The sequence below is a fragment of the Molothrus aeneus genome, chromosome Z, assembly GCF_037042795.1.
Source record: "Molothrus aeneus isolate 106 chromosome Z, BPBGC_Maene_1.0, whole genome shotgun sequence".
In the NCBI taxonomy this organism is placed as follows: Eukaryota; Metazoa; Chordata; class Aves; order Passeriformes; family Icteridae; genus Molothrus; species Molothrus aeneus.
Window position 1 is genome coordinate 47,321,098 of NC_089680.1, and position 21,872 is coordinate 47,342,969.

Genomic DNA, 21,872 nt, shown 5'->3' on the forward strand with positions numbered 1-21,872 from the left:
CTTGGAAAGAGGTAATGGCAGCAGGCATAAAAACTATTTAGTACATTAATGCTTAGATAAAAGCAAATTACCTGTGGAATCCCTTGTGAGGACATGACTGCTTGATTATAGAAAATACGGCCAAAATGATCTCGATCTGGAAATACTTCTGCTTGCCGTGGTAAATTTGCTCCTCCTGAATCAACTAGAATGAATCAAATTATATTAGCATGTTTTGAACAGCTTTACATACTTGTTGGTAAAGTATCTGCATGTTACCTAAACTATACAGCAGTTACTATCACTAATACTGTATATATTTCCATGAATGTAGGTATAATAGCACATTCTTTTTGGAAAAATAAAGAAGAAAAACAGTAAACACCCCTCTCAAAAAATAACATCCATCCTGATAATTTTCATGGAAAATAAACTCAGGCACGCTTACAGATGCAACCATACCTCCTTAAACAAACTTTTAAACTCATCTTGCTGCAAACTAGTAACACTATTAATGTATAATTTTAACTCAACTATTCTATTGCAATTCTGTCACAAGCTCCAGAAAAGGGCAGAGCTAATCACCACTGAGCTCAAAAGGTGCTGCCTCTGTTCTTTCATAGCTTGATTAAACTTTACAACAAAGACATTAAACTATCTTTAGGATGATTCATTTATTATGTGCTCTTACCTCAGGATACACCCTCCTGCTCACCAATAGCAGCTACCTCTCTGCTCCCAATAATGAAATTACAACCTGTCATGAGAGGTATCCAAAGAAGGACAGAAGACTATGAAGAAATGCACAGGGAGATAAAGCATCTCTGAGAACTCTGGATCCTGGTAATTAATTTTTATGTACAACCACCAGTCTGTATGCATACTCCCATCCTACATGACTGCAGCCAGAACAAAATGTCCACACCAGTGACTGACTCAGTGACAAATGGCACCAGGTGTCCACATGAGAATTACCACCGAGGCAGCTGTTACCACTGGTGGAAAAGGCAGTTCAAACAACATGAAAATTACACAGGCAGCACAGTGCTGACTGACTACAAAGCACTCCCTCTTATCACATTGCTCAAATCAACTGGAATAAGTCCAGGTACAGAAACTGCAAGGCTAAAGTAACTCACCAGATATGAATGACATTGTTCATTCAAGGACTATACCTCTCAAGATGGACTAAAACCCCTAAACTTTTCTTTCAAAGGCATAGCTGTGTCCCACAGTTCCTCATTCCATAAGATCTTAAAAGAGTAGAATCACCCACAGTTGCTCACTGATACTAAAAAGACTTCTCTGAACAGACAGAATTTGCTGGTAACTCAGATGAAAAAAATGGTAAGAGCTGTTTTGCAAACAGCAAAGCTAAGTTTCTTCTGTCTTTTTAAAAACTAAAATCAAATTTAGTCCTCCTCTTCCCTTCAGGACTCATTTCTATAGCAATCCCACAAAATCTACACCCACATAGTCCCTGAAACCAACAGTTTCAAGTTCACACTTCTCCTAATCCTTCTATTGGTCTTTTTCACATGTTTGACTTATCAGCAGGGCAAGAAACTTCAAACATTTGGGCTGGCCAGAACTTGTATTTATGTTGACTATTTAACTAGTGCAAGCATCCAGACTGGCAAACAGCTGGTATTTAAGTCACTAAACTAAGCTGAAAAGACAAGGAATAACCTGCCCTATTTTTTAAAATGGAGTAGAAGGTCTTTCTCCTCTGATGCTGACATAAACCCACAGGAATACACACTTTCTTATAACTCTCTGTTTAAGCTGACTGAAACTGGCTAATAGCTTCAGAAGTCATTAGACTGGGAATTCAGGCTGAAGGGAAGACAGAAACCTCTTGTATTTGTATAAAACCATATAAGAAAACACTACCAGTAATACATTACAGATACTTGTCACTTTGTTCATCTTTTATAATAAAAGCTTATGTAAGTAAAACTTACATGGAAATCTGGCTAAATACTGATCTAATAGGCTAAACTCAAAATGTAAAATAAAATACAATTAAATATCTGCTTCAAAAAATTAATCCCAAATCCTAAAAATTTATTAATCCAAAATATTTTTGACAATTTTGTCACTCTTATTATTTTTATTTCCTTGGGATGTTTTCTCATATAGATACAGTTTAAGAAAAAGTACGTTCTGGTGGAGGATGTAATTTGAATTGACTGGATGAGTCTACAGGAAATGTTGCTTATCCATGACAGAAAGAAGTGATACAGTGTTAACAGCTGCATCCGTATTTTATGAGCCCAGCCCTACAGCAGGAGTGTACACATCCTCCTGTTAAGATGTTCCAACCCTCTGTAAAGATAATACAGTATGGATGAAAATACATTTGAATAGGTGTGCTTTAAACACACTGCTGGTTAGTCAGATCTGCAGACACATCTGCAGACACATCAGCAGCCACATCTGCCCTTAACACTGGACCTTGGCTATTTCTGCAATGGGACTTACCCAAATAAAGGCAAGGGAGATGATTTTGCATTGCAATTTCTTGAGCACGTAGATGTTTTTTAACAGTGATGGGATAATAGGTACCACCTTTGACAGTTGCATCATTAGCAACAATCAAGCATTCCGTCCTAAAAATAAAAAAAGTTTATGAGAGAGAATAGTATTTCTAATGAGTAAATATGTATGCAGTTAAGAAATGCAACATGTCAAGGACTCTTGAAGCTTTGATGCTCTAAGAGAGCTCTTCTCACCCGCCTTCACTCAAGGGCACATTGTAACAGCAGCCTCAGCACTATAATATCCTGTTCCATTATTTTAGGGAGTAAAATAATCCTGCATAGCACCATAATTAACTTCAAGAACAGTCTTGGAGGTACTTTGAGTAAACAAAACTAATTTTTAGGCTAAAATACCATGCTATTTTTTTAAAGTAGCTTTCCAAATGCACTAATCTCTTTCCTTCACTGGACATCTGAAACTCCATGTATGTTTTGTTTAGTTAGTGGGATACACTAACTAAAAATCCCCAACAAACAAAAAACAAAATAAAATACCTCACTTCCTTTTAGCTATGGCCAAACAAATTGAGATACTGATTTTGTTGATTTTTTGAGTGTCTGAAACAAAACATTAAAAACACTAACAGCTTAATACTGGAAATTGAATAAAATGATACCTTCTTCCTTTTCATATCATAAGTAATGTAGATGACTGGAATCTCTCACCCAGATACTCGTCCAATGCCTGTGATAATGCCTCCTGCAGGTACCTCTTCATTATCATACAACTGGAAACCAGCAAACTGGGAGAACTCCAAAAATGGAGACCTGAATAATAACAAATGAAGTAAAATGGTAAAATATTACTAGTTCAACCTACCATTGAATCTTACTTAAAAGGTTAAATTTTAAAAGATTTTTTTTAAAGGAGATCAGTATTTCAAAGAACATTTCTGTAAAATTTCAATAATGTTATTTAGTGTTCATCATGTTAGTGTTTATGGAAGCTAAAGAGGAAAGAAGCCTGTTGCAATATTTACCTGCAAGAGACAACCTGAAATGTTTAAGAAAAGAAAAGGGAAGTACCTACCCAGGATCAATAAGCTTGTCAATTCTTTCTCTGGGTAACAGCTTTCCTCTTGATGTATGAAGCTTACGAGCTTTTTCTCCACCTCCTATGATACAACAGTAAACTGTCACATTTTCTATGGACGCAGATAAGATAAATTGTCAGTTATATTAAAACTTTGAATGGAAATGCTGATGAGTTCCAGTTTTTGAAGTATGAACCTTAATAATAAATAATAGTTTCTACTTCAAACAGATTTAAGGTATTGATAAAAAGGCTTGTTTTTTTAGAACCTATTTTATTTCCACCTCATTTTTTACAGTTAGTCTTGAGGCAAAGATTTTAATAAACATAGTTGTCTGAAACTTTCCCCCACTGCTTGGCAATAAACACAAGGGCAGAAAACAAAAATATGTAGAAAGCACATCAGCAGAACTACAGGAAATACTAATCCCTAGAACTCATTCATAATAGCTACACTGAATGCAATCTTGAATGACCCAGCACCATCTAGATTAATTTCCTTAGACCATGCCAAAACTGTAGGCAGAATTCAGACATACAGCATTTAATATCAAGTTTATATTTGTTTCATTTCAGCTCTTCACTAGAGGTCATCCTAAATCTTTTGCTCTCTAGAGCTTTGTGTCATTCAATACTTCAAGATTTGTTGACACACCTCAGCCTCTTTGTAAGAACAACTTATAAACATTGTCTCTCAGTGTAGACAGATCACTGATCTGCCTCATCACTCTAAAATTGTCTCCCTGTCCAAAATAAAGACGTTATGTTTTGCTAACATTCTCCTGAGACTCCAGGATTTCTCTGTCAGCTAGACATAACTGAAACAGAGATTCTAAGCCTCCCTTGAAGTCCTTTTCCCCACCTCCTTCCTTGATCACTACACACATAATTTCCTACCTGTCAGGCATGCCAGAAAGCCCACAATTTATTTTCAGTTCAGACAGTTCATAAGATCTATATATCCAGCCTAAGCCTAAATCTTGTAAATTCTTTCTGTACAAGTTTGTTAAAAAACAACCTCTCATATCCACCCACAGAGATACTACTCTCATCCACGTTCTCAACATCTCACTACATCATAACTACACTATCTCTGACCTCTGAAGTCTTTCATTTATACTGTGTGACGCTGCAAAAATAATTTTCATCCTGAGACTTTTGTCATCTCTGCGCATCACACAGGCTTGCTTCCCAGGCCCAGTAGCCATTCTATTGAACATTCCTCTTCCAACACCAAGACACTCTACCCTGCACTAACTTCCATTCTGAGAAGTAGTGTACTTAACAATGAAACACACTTGGAAGCATTTAAGTTGAAACCTCTTCTTAATTTCTTCTTTACAACAATGCCTACACCACTGTAACTGCTGATGTCCTATGATCAGTCATGGAGATTAAAGGTATCTCACCTGCTTCTTGTGCTTCCTGTCAGAAAACCACCTGTGGTAAAGGGGCAGGGACCACTTCCTGTTGCACAGCTGGGGATTACTCAGTAGAGTGGGATATGGGTTCAGAAAAACCCTATACACTGAATAACAGCTAACAAATGAAGCATTCATTGCAAAGACCTCAAACAAGAATTCATCCTCTGACAGCTTTTACAGTGAAATCTAAAGATGCTGCACATATCCTTCAGAAGCATTCAACATAGGTACCTAATTTTTCTTATATACTTAAATGATATGTAAAGCAATTTCAATCAATGTCACTCAAAACTGTGTATTAACATTCTGGTAGAGGTTGCTCAGATGAAGGAAAGATGAACAGTATGGTCTTGTCCTGTCACTGTGTAACAGGCAAACAAGCAGCAAGGAAGAAGGTCATAACCATTAATTTATGAGGCATACATCATTAGTTCATTAATTGCTGAACAGTCTCTACACCCATAAAAGACAGAGGCAGCTGATGGGTTTTAATATCTCCTCAGGAAACTCTGGATCCCTGTTTCACAGCAAGAAAGAAAAAGCATTGAGCACAAAATCTTAACTGTGCTCCATTCCAAAGTTGTAAAAGAAATTGCGTTATATAAGAAACAGTGTATAAAATGACAAAACCAGTATAATGATAGGGCACAATTAAAGCTACATGCTCAGCCTCTAGCAGCATAATTAGGCATTTATTAAATGTTTTCATTTTATTGTTTCCAATAATTACAGTCAACTGCAATTCATTCAGGCAGCCTTACAAGTCAAAAAGAAGAAACACAGATTTCGATCTTTTAAACTACTACCGACCTGCTTTCTCCTTGCCAGCTCAACTACAGCTAGAAACTTGGAAAAGATCAACCAATAAAAGGAGGACATTGGAGAATCCCCATCCTTTATTGGATGCATGGGGAATTATAGTGACAGAGGATGAGGAAAAGGCAGAGGTACTTAATACCTGCTTTGATTCAGTCTTTAACAGGATATCAGCCCACTGAGTTGGAAGACAGGGACAGGGAGCAAACTGAAGCTCCCTTAATCCAAGGGGAACTGGCTAGTGACCTGCGACACTACTTAAACACACACAAGTTTATGGGGGCAAATGTGATCCACCCAAGGGTACTGAGGGAGCTGGTGGAAGAGCTCACAGAGGTACTTTCCAATATTTAGCAGCAGGCATGACTGAAAAGGGAGGTCCCAGGTGACCAGAAGTTAGTCTAGACACCCACTGCCAGGAAGGGCTGGAGAGACAATCCAGGGAACTGCAGGCCTGTCAGTCTGGCAGTGGTGCCAGGGGAGGACATGGAGCAGATCATGTTGAGGGCCATTATGCAGCACATACAGGACAACCGGGGGATCAGGCCCAGCCAGCAAAGGTTTAGGGAAGGCAGGCCCTGGTTGACCAACCTGATCTCCTTCTGTAACAGGATGACCCACTTAGTGGATGAGGGAAAGGCGGTGGATGTTGTCTCTGTGAACTTTGGCAAAGCCTTTGACACCATTTCCCACAGCTTTTTCCTGCAGAAACTGGCTGTTCATGGCTTGGATTGGTGCACTCTTGGCTGGTAAAAGGCCCTGTCTGGACAGCTGGGCCCTGTCTCTGGCTGGAATTACATCCAGATCATGTAACCAGTGGGGTTCCCCAGGGCTTGGTTTGGGGTCCAGTCCTCTTTTAATAAGTTTAACAACAATGTGGACAGAGGATTGAGTGAATCCTCAGTAATTTCCCAGATGACACCAGGTTGGATGGGAGTGTTGACCTGCTGCAGGGCAGGAAGGCTCTGCAGAGGGATCTGGGAAGGCTGGATCAATAGGCAAGGCCAACTCTTTGAGGTTCAACAAGCCCAAGCGCCAGGTTATTATTCTAAAATCTAGACTTTCATACTTACCTAACCTGATTTTTTCTGCTTGTTCTTGTAGCTCAGTTACCAGGGCCTTCATTCGTTCATAGTTCTCCTAAGTGGGGAGCAAAACAGAATTTTAAATTCAACCAAGGGTGACTATATTTAAATTTTTAATAAACAAACATAAGAAGTACAAGAGTAATTTTTCTTCCAAATCTAATTTTACCTTACTAAATACTGTCTCTGTATTGTCTTTAAAGTAGTAACATTTCTACCCTAGTACTGGCCTCTCTCAAGCATCCCAAAGCATTTAATCAAAATGCTTTACAAAAAAATCTTATTGTGTTAGGATAGGAAAAGACTAGTTCTGAAATTAATAAACTAAAATAAACTACTTACTATGGAATTGAAGTGCTGTTTCTTAGATTTTGTTTATCTTTGGCATAGGTTTGTTTGCATTTTGAATCTAATTTTGTAAAAACCACAGATTTGAATTAAGTGTCCTTATTACTTGTACCAAAGGATGAATGACTTTTTAGATTCTTTTTGTCTTGGTTGAAAAAGAAGATTAAAAAAAAAGTTGGTTTTGTTTTGGTTTTGTTTGGTTGTGTTTGTTTTTTGTTTTTTTTTTAAGCTGGTGTTCTTGCTATTATACTTCTAGAAAAATAAAGATTCATAATCTGAATATGAGTGAATCAGTACTGAGCTCACTTTGATTAATTTGAATTTTCATTCAAATTATCCAAAACTCCATGAGCACATTACAGCAAGTTGGGATTTTTTTACAGTTTCTTAGGAATTTAAAGGTATTAGACAAGCTTAATTTGTTGGGGTTTTTTTGCCAACACATTAAGAACTTTACTACCTTTTTGAAAAGTGCAACTGCAATAAAAGAACATGCTGCACAAAAAGATCTGATTGCCTTGTCTAATTCTCATTTATATGATGTTTGAGCCTACTTTGACAGAAAAAAAAACCAGCTGGTAACTCCATGTTAACTCTCTATAACTCTCATATATACTTAAACACACAGACTTAAGGTTTCCCTTAGGAAGATGCTGCAAATGTTGCAGTTGAGTTTGTTCACTTAGGCACTGAAAGGTAAAGAAACAAAGCAGAAATAAAATAAAAACATGAACAGATTCAGCTCACATTTGAAGTGCTTTGGCTGTAGAGTGACTTTCAAAATAACATTATTTTTCTGCCTTTGTAATTGCCACAAATAAATTAAATAGACTCTCTTGAAAGGTAAAAATGTATCTTGTAATTCCACACTTTTAAAGTCTGGAGTTGTCACAATACCCAGTATTACTTTACATCAGTGTTCAGCTTGTCCACCTGGGTCATTTTGCACTTTTACACACCAAAAATTTTTCCTGTTTCTCCTAGTTCAGTCAGTCTTTTTCCTCTAAACACATTCACCTTTTGCACACAATACTGTGCTTAGAAACTCACCTTTAACATAGGAAAAAAACAAAAAAGCAGGTAAAATGGCAGAGGATGTTAACAGAGTAACAGTAATCACAGTCATAGACTTTTTCATTAGATTTTGACTCACTGTAGCTAGTTTAGCTACTCTACATGAAAACTGTGAAAGAACTTTTTAGATAAACTGTAAAAAATACTGCACAAAACCATCTGGGTTGCTTAAACTCATTCAACTTCTATCACGATCTTTCCTGCCTTAAACCAGAATAGAACACTGTTATACTTTACCAAAGAGAAATAAGGATGTTTTAAAAGAATTCTGAATACACACAGAAAAGACTACTCTCAGAAATAAACATGCTAGTTTTACCATGTATTTGTGGTCTCTTCATTATTGTCATTAAATAATGAAAAAAAGGTCAGTGAACTGGCATCAAGTTCTTTCTGGAAAGTGGTCCTTGCACCAGCACATTGGGTGAAATTCTGCTGTTAATATGAGGATTTCTACAAATTTCAATGCAAAATTAAGAGGCAAACTCTAAACACGAATCCAACAGTTACTGCACAAGCTACATGAATTATTGCTACATTACCACAGTGTATGTAAGAGCTAGTGCCTGGAATCTTCAAAGAGACTTTCATTTTCCAGAATTTAGACTCACTCACCTTTAAATGACATTTCTGCCTATCTGGTTCAAGAGACAGTTTGCATCATCAAGGCGAACCTGTCTAGTTGAATTCACAGCCAGAAAGGTAAACAGCGGCCAAGGAAGGCAAGACCCTCATCACCTATCATAATGTCTTCTTGTGTTTGCGCTGTTATTCCTTGTATTACTTTTTTTTCAGGTGGTGAAGTGCCTCTTTGTGTTTGTAAAGCAGTGCTTGCACTTAAGAGTGTTCCATAAATTATTTCTACCAAATACTAACACTATTAGCTATTTTATCAAGCCTTGCTTTTCTTTTGAGGTTGAAAGGAACCCAGACATAAGGGCAAATCTGGGGGCAGCTCAGATTAGTGAACACCTTTATTAAAATACTATAATTTTTTGGTACACAAAATATGAATGTGTGCACATATATAGACACATTTCACATACACAAGCTGTGTATGTGTATATATATGCATATGGACAAATTCTGAGATTACAGAGAAGCTTCAGCCACCTAATTTCTGTCCCAAATTTAGTTTCTGCAAAACAAAGCACAGAACCAAACACAGAACCAATGGACCTATCTCATTACGAATACATGCTGTTGCTTCACACCAGTTTTGTATATTACATGAACAAATACGAAAACAAACACATGCCCTCCTATCAGCCTCGATTCATACCTAGAGCCATGTTTTTCTCATACTAACTGTAAACACAATTTTTGAATATGATGGCCTTAATAATGCCCCATCAAAAATAAATGTATTTACATCAGATGGAAATACTGCTCTCTTCGTAAAGACAACTGGAATTACACCTAACTCTCCTCCTCAAAAGATGTTTTTGGATGCAAGTCCATGGCTCTGTACAGCTATTCCAGCTGTTTTCAACTCGGGAATCAATTTGTAAACACAAAAACATGCAACTTTGAAATCATCAGGCTCCATTTTCCACTGTCTACAAACCCTGCCTCCACCTCACTAGCACGGTATCGATCAGCCTGAAACGCAGCAAGAGCTGGCACCCTGATTTAAAAGGGCAAAAATATTCATGAGCCAGACGACTGCACTAACCCACGTCTTTTTCACATAATATCTGTAAGCTCGGCCCGCAGAAACGGACAGGCCTGGGCGCTCGGGGCGCGGCGCTGCCCCCGCCGCTCCGCAGGGCGGGACCGGGGCCGGGACCAGGACCGTGCGCGGACACGTGCTCGCCACGTCCCTCACGCCCCGGCCGCACCGACTCCTCCCCGGCATTGCTGCGGCCCGCCCGGGCCTGCGACCCCCGCCGCCCTACCTGGTAAAGCGCGGAGCTTGCGTCAGGGCGCGACCCCACGGCCGCCACCGCCTCGCCGCGGTACCCGCGGGCAAGCAACGGGCGCAGCAGCCGCAGGCAGCGGCCCGGGAGCCGCGGGGCACCCAGCAGCATGGCCGGGCTGGGCCGAGCCGAGCAAGCCGAGCCGAGCAAGCCGAGCCGAGGCAGACGTCCCAGGCCGCCGCCGCCGCCACTCCCCCCGGCGCAGCCAATGGGCACAGCGGGGCCGGCCCGGCCGCGGAGTCCCAGCCCGGGCCCCTGGACAAGCTAGTGCTGTAGAACGCCCTTTGGAAGAATTGTGTTGGGACGCGCACACGTGAAAACTGTGTTTTCACGCACAGCCTAGGAAAGCCCTTGCCCTTCTTAGAAACTTGTCGTATAGTAATAGGGACAATCTTTAAAATCCAAACCATCTTTGGCCGAGTTTCTTCCTTCTGTGAAAACTTTGCTATTCTTCAGTATTCCAGTTTTACTTTAAGTCAAGGCCCTTATCTTGGTTACCTTATCTTTAGAGAAAGGTAACAGCAAGGTGTCTGATACCAAGTAAATCAAGCTCTATTCTAAAACAAAACTAGGGAACAACGACAATGCCCCTACTAAACCATGCTCAGCCTGTTACCAGCAGGTCTGTGTGCACCCCAGTGGTGCAGCCCAAACTTCAGCTTTTCCTTTAGTTCACACTTATTAGCTTCGTGGACTTCTAAGTATTTGAAAACTGCATCTGAAACTTAAATAAACAGCAACACAGGTAAAAGAAAATAATTTATTCACATAATTTACATACAGAATAGGACTACTTCCTTTGACACAGAAAGCTTGTATGTGATGATACAAGGCGTCAGACAACTCTAAGCAAAACAGTTTTATGCCACATCTTTGTAAAAATGCTACACATATGTATTGAGATTTCAATGATATCTTCTTACATCCTTCATCATTATAAAACTTCCATACACAAAACAAAACACAAAATTCTCTTTATTTCTATTCAAATTAAATTTGTTCTTAAAAAAAAATTCCTCTATCAAAGTGCATGTTATTTGCTGCAAGGAAAAAGAAAGCATAGCCCCAATTAACAATGCAGATAAGGCACCATAAATCTTAGTAATGAAGTAGTTGATTTTTTCCCCCTTATAACATGAATGCAAGCTAAAACATATGGAACTGAATATAAATTATTATCCCCTCAGAACTCACTCAAAAGGTCCTCACAGAAATTATTTCATAGCCACTCCTCAAGAATCTATTTTTAGGCTCTATGAGTGCAATTGATATAAACATGCCAGACATATCAGGAAGTAAACACTTGCATACTTAATATCTACAAGATATAGAATACATAGAGTTACATGTATACATGAATCTCTTTCATAATGTTTACAGTAGAACAAAATTTAAATAAACATTTCAAGTTAAATGGATTAGACAAAGCAAAAGATACCATCCGAATAGAAACTGTGGTTGTATTTTTGAAGGTTTTTTGGGGGGTGAAGTGGGTTGATCAGATGCTTTCAAGTAAGTTACTCTACACTGGGACCACTAGTCCCTTTTCCATCACCTCAAGGAATACTGCTGCTAGTGACATTTCACTGGCAGAGCTAATATACCAATTTGCAGTAACAGTAGCTTTCTTCTGTATTTCTCCTCTCTGACAATAGTTTAAAGGTTCCTTCAGAAGCTTTGCCAACAACTTCTGAAAAGAAAAACATTCTCAAACTTCATAGACTATTTCAAAATTAACTACATATTTGTATTATTTACCTGCCAGTAAAAGATTACCCAGTCCAAACCTGATTATAGGTTTCTCGAGAGCATTAACAATACCATTTAAACATCAGTTTAACCTTCATAATAAATTGCTTTGCAAAAGTACCTGCAAGTATTAAGTAATGGGAAAAATTTTAAGACTACTCAAGCTTGTGCAAGCAGGAGTTTCAGACTAAATATTGACTCTTTCAGCAACCACCTGACTTTCAGAGTGCATAAACCTAATTACCTCACCCAGACAAATTTCTTGATGAGGTAAATAAAAACGTAAACTAAAATCTAAAGCTAAATCAGAATTTTATGGCAAGTTACAGTACAAGCAGACATGCACATAAGAAAACCCTTTTAATTCAAGTGCTTCAAAGCAGCAAATCCTCAAAAGTGACATTATATAATCATGGTTTAAATCCAATGTCTTTGTGCTACTTTGCACAATGGAAACTGAGGAAGTCAGTAAATATACAAACAACTACACGTAAAAATAAGGAGAAGAAATTGTATCTATAGCTTTGTTTTCCACTTTAGAAGAAAATTAGCATTTATACTCGGAAACATCAATCTCCTCCTCCAAGTGATAAAAAAGGTTGCAAACATTAACCTTGTGTTATCTTTGTGTTCTTAAGTTTTCAACAAATTTTTAAGGAACCAATCCTACTGGGCTTTTCACATTACAGTCTTTTAAATTATGTAGTTAAAAAACTCTTACAAAAATATATAATTTGGAGATTCAAATAAAAACACCTGAAGTTCTTGACATATGTATGTATTTACTACATCACTTCCAGTATTTGCATTCTGATCTTCAGATATTACATTATACCCAAAAGATTAATTCCTCCTTCTAACGTAACATACTTCACAAAAAGAAGTAAAGAACTTGAATAGTCAGTACTAAGAAGCTTTAGCATTAAAATGGAAAAGGATACTTGTTGCAAGATTAAACATTATTTCATTGCATTTTTCTGTAGGATAGTTATGCACTCACTATCAGTGTCTAAACAAGTGAAACCATAAGCCAGCAGTCAGTAAGTAGTCTGGTGCTATGACATCATTGTAGTGGTTTAGACTATGCCAGCATTTTCAAAGTTCCTGGGTTGCTTCAGAAAGAATCTACTTCATCTTCACAGCACTAATTAACATGTCCTAGGGTGACTTCATGATGCTTGTATCCCCAGTCATCTGTTCTGTTTATGCTGGATATTAGGTTTTGCACCTTTAAGACTGGTTCTGAGAGTGAAGGGGAAGAGAAGTGCAGAGTTTGTTATCAGAAGCTGCACATGCTCCTCTGCATTCTCTCTCACAGACTGTGTTGTCTGCAGAACAGACAGACGGCAGGTGAGAGCTTTCCTTTGTTTTTAGTTAGGTTTTAGCTAGCTGAGGCAGAGAAGTTCACTGGACTGTGGCTTTTCTTTTTTTTGGGAACTGATCATCCCTGTTCTGGACTGACAACCCAGAAAAACATGGGCACCTCACACCTGTGGCCCACTGAAGCCCAGGATGCAGCATTTTCCAGCACAGGAGGAACTGGTAACAGACTGAGTGAGCTGAGTTCCACTCCAAGGACAGGACTTTCTGAATTTGCCATCTCTTCAGAACAGCAACAGGTTTTATTGTTTAGTATTGTTCATTTTTTATGCTTGTGAATACTCTGCTTGTTAAATTAATAGGTTTTTTTCCACTTTTCTCCAAGAAAATCTTTCCAAACCAATTGGGGGAGGGACTGCTTGAATCTGCTTTCTAGAGGGACCCCTTTGAAAATTTCCTCTCAAATTTGCCCTAAACCAGGACAAATACATTTTTTTTAGTGCCCAACATGTGGCTCGAGAAAGTGAAAAAAACCTGTACTGATTGCATTTTGGTTCTACTTACTCTGCATTGAGATAAAGCAGTCAGTAGCCATGTTGATTGAATTCATAATGTCTCTCTGGATGGAGGCCTTCACCTGTCTCTGGTCCCTAGGCTGTTTTGAGGGTTTAATACCTTTCTGGTCCCTGGGCTTACTTTCTTATCTGGAGATAGATCCATTGTGCCTAACGTGTAGCTTTTACAGCAGAGGGGCAGAGATTTGAGTTGCTATTGTGCTGGGCTCAGTGATAATGGTTTATAGGGAGTTTACATAGGTACAGGAGCTTGTTCAAGACGTTTGGTTTATGGTTTCTTTGTCCAACCCTGCATCCCAGTTCCAGTAGCATGTTTTGGCATTTTTTAGTAATCACACCCAGTTTGTTAAAGGAGGAGCAGGAGATGAGGCTTTTCAGCCTTAGCTTTCCATCTTCTCCTCTGAATCTGTTACATCACTTTTGGAGAATGTTCAGTTTTCCCTGAATATTAAAGAGATCACTTTCCTGGTATTTTATCTGCTACTGTTATTACTGGCTGACATTAAGTGTGGCACAATGAATATCAGAACAAATTGTAACTTTTAAAATAAATACTCCTTTCTTGTTGCAGTATATTCTGTGATCCTAGGTTTTTATGAAACCCTTTGCTATTCTGAATCATCCACTTCCATGAAGATGTCACTGAAAAAGTACTCAGAGATTTTGGTTGGCTCTCCTTCCTTCTCTTGATCTTTAGCACAGAGAGGTGGCTTCTCAGGTGAGTTGTTACTTGGAACCTGATAAAACAAGAAAAGGTTGCTCTTAACAGTCTTCATCAGTGTGTATGTGTAAATATATTTACATATATATGCACATGAGCTATTTGTAAGGGTTATTTATTTATGTAGGAAGTTTTGACTTCAGGGGGAAAAAAAATCAGGGTTTACTGAAAATGAGAAATAAATAGATATCCATGCAGACAAAAATCAACTTAGTTCCCTTGCAAGTTTCCTAAACATGCACAAGTCAGAATCTGTCAACTGGAACAGATACTGGACTCAAAACATGAATGCTACACACCCATCTACTCACTCCTGAAACAACTAATTCTCTGTTCTTCACACCTCAGAAATGCATGGTTGTTCAAAAGTAAACTCATACCATAACTGTAGCATCAGCAGCTACATGTTCATCTTCCACAGATGATGAAGTAGAGGGAAAGGAACAAGAGTCCCTCTCATCCTTAGTGGACGGAGTGGGTTTCTTTAGACTTCGTTTTGGTGTCACAATTCGTGGCTTTTGGACCTTCCCTCTATTCCCTTTGGTGTCTTCTGCAGATTCAGAATTACTTTTTTTGCAAATTAAAGATAAAAATCCCAATGGTTTTCGTCCACCCCTGTTCAAAACAAGTATGGTCAGGATGTCATAGGATTGCTCGATAAAAGGAAGATGTAAATAGCATTGCAGGAGTCCAATTCTATACACAGGAAATAAACACACACCTACAGGACATATGAAAATTCTAAGGAAAAAACCAAAAAGTCATTCTGAGAAAGGCTTTGGTATTACTGAATATTCTGGTACAAGAGTTTTTTTGAACAGTCACAGAGATTCTTGACAATTTTTAAGCCCGGGAACAGGAACCTATTATTTGCTGCTAATTCACAGCTCGTAACAAGCTACCAGACTTTCGGAAAGTGGCTCCAAGAAGGATGGAGGCACACTTCTGAAGAACAAACGGAAAATTCTGAGCATCCTTCATGTAATCAATGGAAAACCTGATCCCCAAGGATGGAGCTACAGCAGACTACCTGCTGCAGGGTTTTAGCCTAATTACAGCAGCAAACCCAGACCAGTGAGCTTATGGAAGTCACAGCACTGAGCTTATGTGAGTCACATACAAAGCATTAACTTTTCATGTTGTTAAGAGTTTACAAATTAGAAAGTAAACTTTAAGGCAAGGATTCTGATGTTAATGCATCACTATCCAATTCTGTGGATGTCCCAAATATAGACAATATTGGTACTCACACAAGCATAATGAAAAAGTAAATGTCAGATTAGAAGAAGCCAGTGGAGCATTACAATCAAAATAATTAAGTACAGGAGCAACAGAGAACATGAACTCAAAACATTTAAACAAACTGTACAGAAAAGTATATTTTAAAAATCAAGTCAACATACAGGGAAGAGGAATATCCTCTAAGCTGCCAAGATTGAAACTCCTTCAGGGAAATTACTTATGTCACTGCTAAAAATTCAGTAACAAATCTTACTGGCAGGATGAACACCCAAACAAATGGATGGGAATATATATCACAACATGAGACTTAGCTATGGAAAAGAACAAATTATCCTAAGTTTCTATCACAGCAAATGGATGCCTACCTGACAAAAGGCTTCTATCATGTCTAAATAGACACACAATATGTCAGTAGTGCCCGTCAGTGGATCTACTAATTTAATGAGTAAAATAATGCAAATTTCAAAGCAGACAGTTTGATGCTTTCTGATTTGCAGGAGATTATAGATACTGTAACTCTTAGCCATGCAGGTCACAAACAATGGTACTAAAAAGATGTCAACATAGAAACATGATCTTTTTTTATGGAACAAGCTGACAAAACACTATTGCAATTACTCCATACCTGAGTAATGGAGTTTTTGAAGAAGATGCTGGGCTTCTAGTTTGTTCCAACTGTGCAGATTCAAGCACATTCTCTTGCTTTCCTTGTCCACTTATTTCTGCTCTTCTGTTAGAGGTTAATCTAGACATAACCTCCTCTTCCATTTCAGATACTGCATTCTCAAGTGGTGCTTTCCCTAAGCTCTCCAAAGTCTCAAGCTGGCTTTTCTCAGCCGGTTGTGAGATAGACTCAGACACCAATACAGAAGTAAGTACTTTTTCCTTTGCTGAAGACTCTGTTTTTTGAACAGGATTCCCTGTAAAAGAAGTTGAGGGTCAAAGACTTCCGTGATAACACAAGAGCCCAAAAAACGCATGATATTAAAATGGTTTGAACCATTACAGCAGAAGGGCTGAATTTTTGTTTAGTTTTATTTTTCCATTTATTTTTATGAGTCACCACTACAAATTAAAAGTTCGTGGTCTACTTTTAAAGCCTGTAAGACCATATGAATGTTATAGGAAAAAGCTGGTAGAAGTGTGGTTTTAAATTTTACAGTACACTCTCCCCACTTCCCCCATCCTTTATTAACACTCCACAGAACTCAGTCTAGTCACCTAGCCATTTAACCTTCTACAACTTCCCTTAGAGGTCTTTTTCAGAGCCAAAATTATAGTTCACCAAGCCTTTCCCTGGCTCAGATCAATGAAGATTGCATTGTCAGCAGTTTTGCTTTTTCTGTTTCTTCAGAGGCTGATTGATCTCCTAAACAATTCCATACTTTTTCAGTAAAAATGCAAAACAAAATAAAAATAAACTATTTTGGCACTGTGTGGTTAAAATGCCAGTTAATACTTTTGATTATTTGTGCTCTTTAACAGGTGGAAATATTTGCTTAAGAGACAATAACACGTTTAGTCAAAAAAACCTCCCAAATTTCACCAATAAACTAGCTACAGCAATGCTTTTAAAACCATTATTAAATAACCAACATTTATGTAATTCAGCACACCTAGTTTATAACAGAAAGCATGGAATGGTGGTATTAGTGTAGTACCAGGAAAACTTGCTTCTACTATTGTGTTAGATGGCCTCAGAAAGAATTATTTAGCATGACAACCAGTACTAAGTTGTGATGTGTTTACATTCATTATACTTTGGTTTGCAAGTTTACACGTACATACCAGAAGTTACCATTGGCACATCTGTGGATTTAATTGAATAACCCTGTATTTAAAAAAGAAAAAAAAAAAAAAGTTTTTTTAATTGCTCTTAATACAGAAGAGACAATGAAGTTGATAAACTCATATCACACATGCACAGTTCTAAGCACAGGACTGATACAGTAGGACAGTGCAGCATCCTTCATCACTTAACTCATTTCCTAAACAGGTTTTTCAAGATGTTCTTATGACAAATTACTCAAGACAAAGATATTGAGATAAGACATAAAAGAAGGAAGAAGATTGTTATCCATCCCTTCTTAGAAAAGCTCTCTGAATCATCTGGGGAATTACCACTCATTCCTACACCAAGGTACACTATACAATCTTAGCCCGCTTACAAAGATCAGTGGTAGTTGCTGCCATAAGCTTGGTCATATTGTAAAAGAGCACAGAAGGATGCTGGAAAGATGGTGGCTTGTTTTCACTGGCAACTTGCTTTTTAAACTAGTACCTGCTATGTTAAGAATCAATAGAAACATATCTATCTAACAGCTTCTTCATGTAACAGACACAATGCAGATTCAAAACATCATTCAGTGCACCTAGACATCCTGCCAGTCACCCAATATACCTCCAGAGTTTCCTCTCCTGCAATGCCATTGTCATAAGGTTGATGCAGAATGAACCAAGTAAGACATATTACCAGTCTGTCTACTAGGAAGTCTAATTCAAAAACACCTGAGAGCCTACAGATTCTCAAAAAACCCTAATAATAAATAAACAAATACCCAAAACCTGTTGTAGATTTAAAAACTAAAAGCAATCTATAGGTGTTGATTTTCCTTTTAAATTGTATAGGCATATATAGTACATATTTAAGCAAGTAACACCATTAAAAAATAAACATAATTGAAATGCTCTATTATGTGTTATGTATCTACCCCATGGATGAAAACTCACCAAATTATGATCTCACCTTGTAAGTGGTTTCCAGGCTATTTTCCACTGTAACAGTAGATGGAGTTTTCTTGGAAGGAGGAAAATCATTCTCTTCAAGCTCAGCAGCCAACTGTTTTTCAGTTGTCTGCAACTTTGAAACAGGGTCTACTGCACTCTCTAGTTGTTTGGTTTCCGTACTGCTGTTCAAAGGTCCAGCAACCTTACCAGCTGCAGTTGTCAAGGATTCAATACTGTTTATAGATATATAAAATCATTATTTTGACAGTACAAGAAGCCAAAACTTACTTTGTATGAAGTTTCTGTATGGAAATTACACACAAATCTTTGGTGATACTCTCTCTTGCTTAATGTCAATATTAACTTCAAATGTACCATTTACTACCAAGAAACAATTTGGAGTTGTGCTGTTTGGAGTTAGTTTTTCTAGTCATATTGAATTTAGTTTAGCTGCTCTATTTGAACTCCACTTGGTCTTTTCATATGATGCAAAAATATGGCAACTTATTAACTGCCCTAGAAAAATGCTAAAATACAGTATTATTTATCTGCACAGCTGAACACCCACATGCTGTATGGTCTCAAAAACATACAGACATATATAAGACATACAGAGAAGCAGCAGAGACTAGGAAAATATAATAAAGCTGTAATTGCATCACATTCTAGTTATGATCTGAGGACTTTCCTTAGTATAGTAATGTTGAACTAAAAATTTTGTTACACTGCATTCAGAGGTACTCTTTGTAAAAGAAATTCAAACCCTTTTGGATTGCAGTAGACAAACCAGCTATTATTCTTTGGAGTAATTAATTAGTTTGTGTTTTCACCTTGTCTGCCTTTTAAATAGCAAATTCAAGACAATAAGAATTTATTTTTTAATTATTGTTTATCGTGTTTTTCAGAAAACCATCTACATGAATAATCTGGACAAGCAATTAATAAACAGATACTCTACGAAACTGTTGAAGTAATGTAAAATGCAAACATGCTTAGATTTTTTCATTTCAATTGCTTCACATTGTAAGTATCCATAAGGCCAAGTAAAGCTCAAGATGGGCAAATGACTTCTACTAAAAAGGAAGAATTACTCCAAAGGGTAAATCAGAATTAAGATGACACCAAAATCTCAGCTAACTAAAACACTAAATTTCAAACATCTATAGAATCTTCCTCAAATCGAATTAGAGCCCTTTTTACTTTCTTCATTCTCTAGCCATCTGTCAAAATTACTTCCTCTTGCATTTCTTCTTTGGAGAAGTTCTAATCTGTACTAGACAGTCAGAGAACAATCAAGGTACACAAAAACTGTTTCACTTTGATTAAAAACAAAGCATTTACCTCTCCACTTCAGTCACAGTTGTTTCACTTGCATTTATAGGGCTGATAAGTATTGGGGCTGGTAGTACTGGTTCTGAAGTTTGTTCCACCATAGCAGATGCATCAAACTCTTTTGAGCCAGCTGGGATTTCCACCAATGTTAAAATGAATGTCTGTTCTTCCTCTGGACATCTATGATCATCATTCACTATTATATTTTTTTCAAGGAAAGAAGTAACAAAAAAACTATTAATCAAATATGAAATTATGCTGTTCCCTTCATGTCCTCCCTATACAGAGTACTGAAATTTTAGGCATTCATTCCTCCATGGAAAAAGACACTGGACATATTCTTGAGACAATAAGCTTCCTGACTTCCCAGATGAGATACACATCATCATCTCCTGGTGCTTATGCACTGCAGAGGAATCCTGATTACCATTTAGAATGAGGAATATTAAAAATGCCTGGTAATGAGGAAGATTTTTAAAGGGTGTTCTAGCATTAAAGAGCAATTTGCAGTTTAATTAAGCATATGTCATGGTGGTCAAGTGCCCCTCTGTCTTTAATTGCAACTCTCAGGTATTAAGAGTTACTTCTTTAAATGGCAGATGTCTACTATTTTGAAGATAAGCACAGGATTTTTCCCTTCACTGCAGATTGGCAGAACAGGATCTGAAAGCATAGTCTTGAATTTAAGAGGAAAACCAGAGATAATTTAATCAACAAACAGATATGAACAGATAGTTGCCGGTTGCCATCCATTAGAATTTAAGGAACAAACATTTGTAAAGTTTTCAAAAGGGGAAAACAATAATGGTAGTCCATTATTTAAGACAGCTCTCAATGAGGTAAAGCTGTTATTCCAACCTCAGCTTGCTTGGATTCTTCATCTAATTAAACACAGTTTAAGATGCCTCACCCAAGATTCTGGCAATAATAGAGCACAGCAACAAATGTCGAAGAAGTATTAGTCTGATCTTTTGCAGAAGCTCATGAGTTACAGCTTTGGACTGTAGTTTCCACGTAAAGTAAGTATTCTGGGCCTCTGTCACTGTGACTATCCCCTATGTTAGACAAGTAGTGGTTCCAAACCAAGCATTTCAATTTGTTCTATGGAACAGCAGACATCACCTTCGTAACTTTCATCATACTTCATCAGTTAAGCATTAATCTGTTGACTCAGCACAGCTAAAGAAGGAAGTTTGATTGTTTTACACGTCCCCTCTTCTTCTTTCCCTCTGCTCCACACTTGCACAGTACAGCCCTCCTACTCACTGAACTCTGACAACAGCATTCACTTGGTAACTTCATGAGCAACTACAGCTCACTAAGCCTGTGGAAAACTACAGTTTCTCACCCTCTGTCATGTTCAGTTTTTGTTGGGTGAGTCAGAGGTGCAAAAACGACTCTAAAAACTATATACTATACCTACCACAGGGTAAGCAGCAGGAGCTCTCAACAGGGCAAAGAGAGCAAGTTTCCCTTCCACTGATACTTAAACTTAATGAACGGCTATTCAAATAGTTCTTAAGTCTAGTTTCTATTAATGAAATGTAAAGACAAGAGGCTAGGGAGGGGAATGTCATTATGTGGATGCTGTGGATCATTATTTGTGTTAATGGAATAGAGTGATTAATATGTCAATGAAAAATTTAATTTTTTTAAAATGAAAATTTCAGGGTTGTATAATTCATCTTTTAGTAAGCGCAAGATAAACAAATGTGGGCTTTTGTTAACTTTGAATATTAGCACTTTGAATATTGTACCTGAAGTTTCTTCTCTGCTGCTTATGCAACGTTGTTGAGCATCCTGAGTACAAGCTTCATTCTAGAAACAACACAGTTGAAATAAAACAACACAGCTGAAATTAATAAATCTTGAAAATTACTCTAGGAAACAGGAAGAAACAAAGCTTGTCAAATGCTGAAGATCCAAAAACTCCAATCACATCATCATTATTTCATTTGTCAGTTTTCACTTCTAGCTGTTCTAGG

General features: G+C 37.7%; 2 protein-coding genes across 2 annotated transcripts in view; both read right to left on the reverse strand.

Annotated features, from left to right (window-relative positions):
* Positions 1-10,400, reverse strand: part of MCCC2 (methylcrotonyl-CoA carboxylase subunit 2) — a 37,503-nt gene extending 27,103 nt beyond the window's left edge. Inside the window, exons 1-6 of the mRNA XM_066568937.1 lie at positions 10,201-10,400; positions 6,869-6,935; positions 3,553-3,637; positions 3,189-3,290; positions 2,464-2,591; positions 72-184 (exon numbers count right to left, since the gene is read on the reverse strand). Coding sequence (XP_066425034.1) covers positions 72-184; positions 2,464-2,591; positions 3,189-3,290; positions 3,553-3,637; positions 6,869-6,935; positions 10,201-10,332 — 627 coding nt within the window. The 5' untranslated portion in view covers positions 10,333-10,400. The remainder of the gene's footprint in view (positions 1-71; positions 185-2,463; positions 2,592-3,188; positions 3,291-3,552; positions 3,638-6,868; positions 6,936-10,200) is intronic.
* Positions 10,401-10,967: 567 nt separating this feature from the next.
* BDP1 (B double prime 1, subunit of RNA polymerase III transcription initiation factor IIIB) overlaps positions 10,968-21,872 on the reverse strand; it is a 48,038-nt gene continuing 37,133 nt past the window's right edge. Inside the window, exons 35-41 of the mRNA XM_066569453.1 lie at positions 21,645-21,705; positions 19,897-20,083; positions 18,575-18,788; positions 17,617-17,659; positions 16,454-16,748; positions 14,967-15,201; positions 10,968-14,602 (exon numbers count right to left, since the gene is read on the reverse strand). Of these exons, the coding sequence (XP_066425550.1) occupies positions 14,474-14,602; positions 14,967-15,201; positions 16,454-16,748; positions 17,617-17,659; positions 18,575-18,788; positions 19,897-20,083; positions 21,645-21,705 (1,164 nt within the window). The 3' untranslated portion in view covers positions 10,968-14,473. The remainder of the gene's footprint in view (positions 14,603-14,966; positions 15,202-16,453; positions 16,749-17,616; positions 17,660-18,574; positions 18,789-19,896; positions 20,084-21,644; positions 21,706-21,872) is intronic.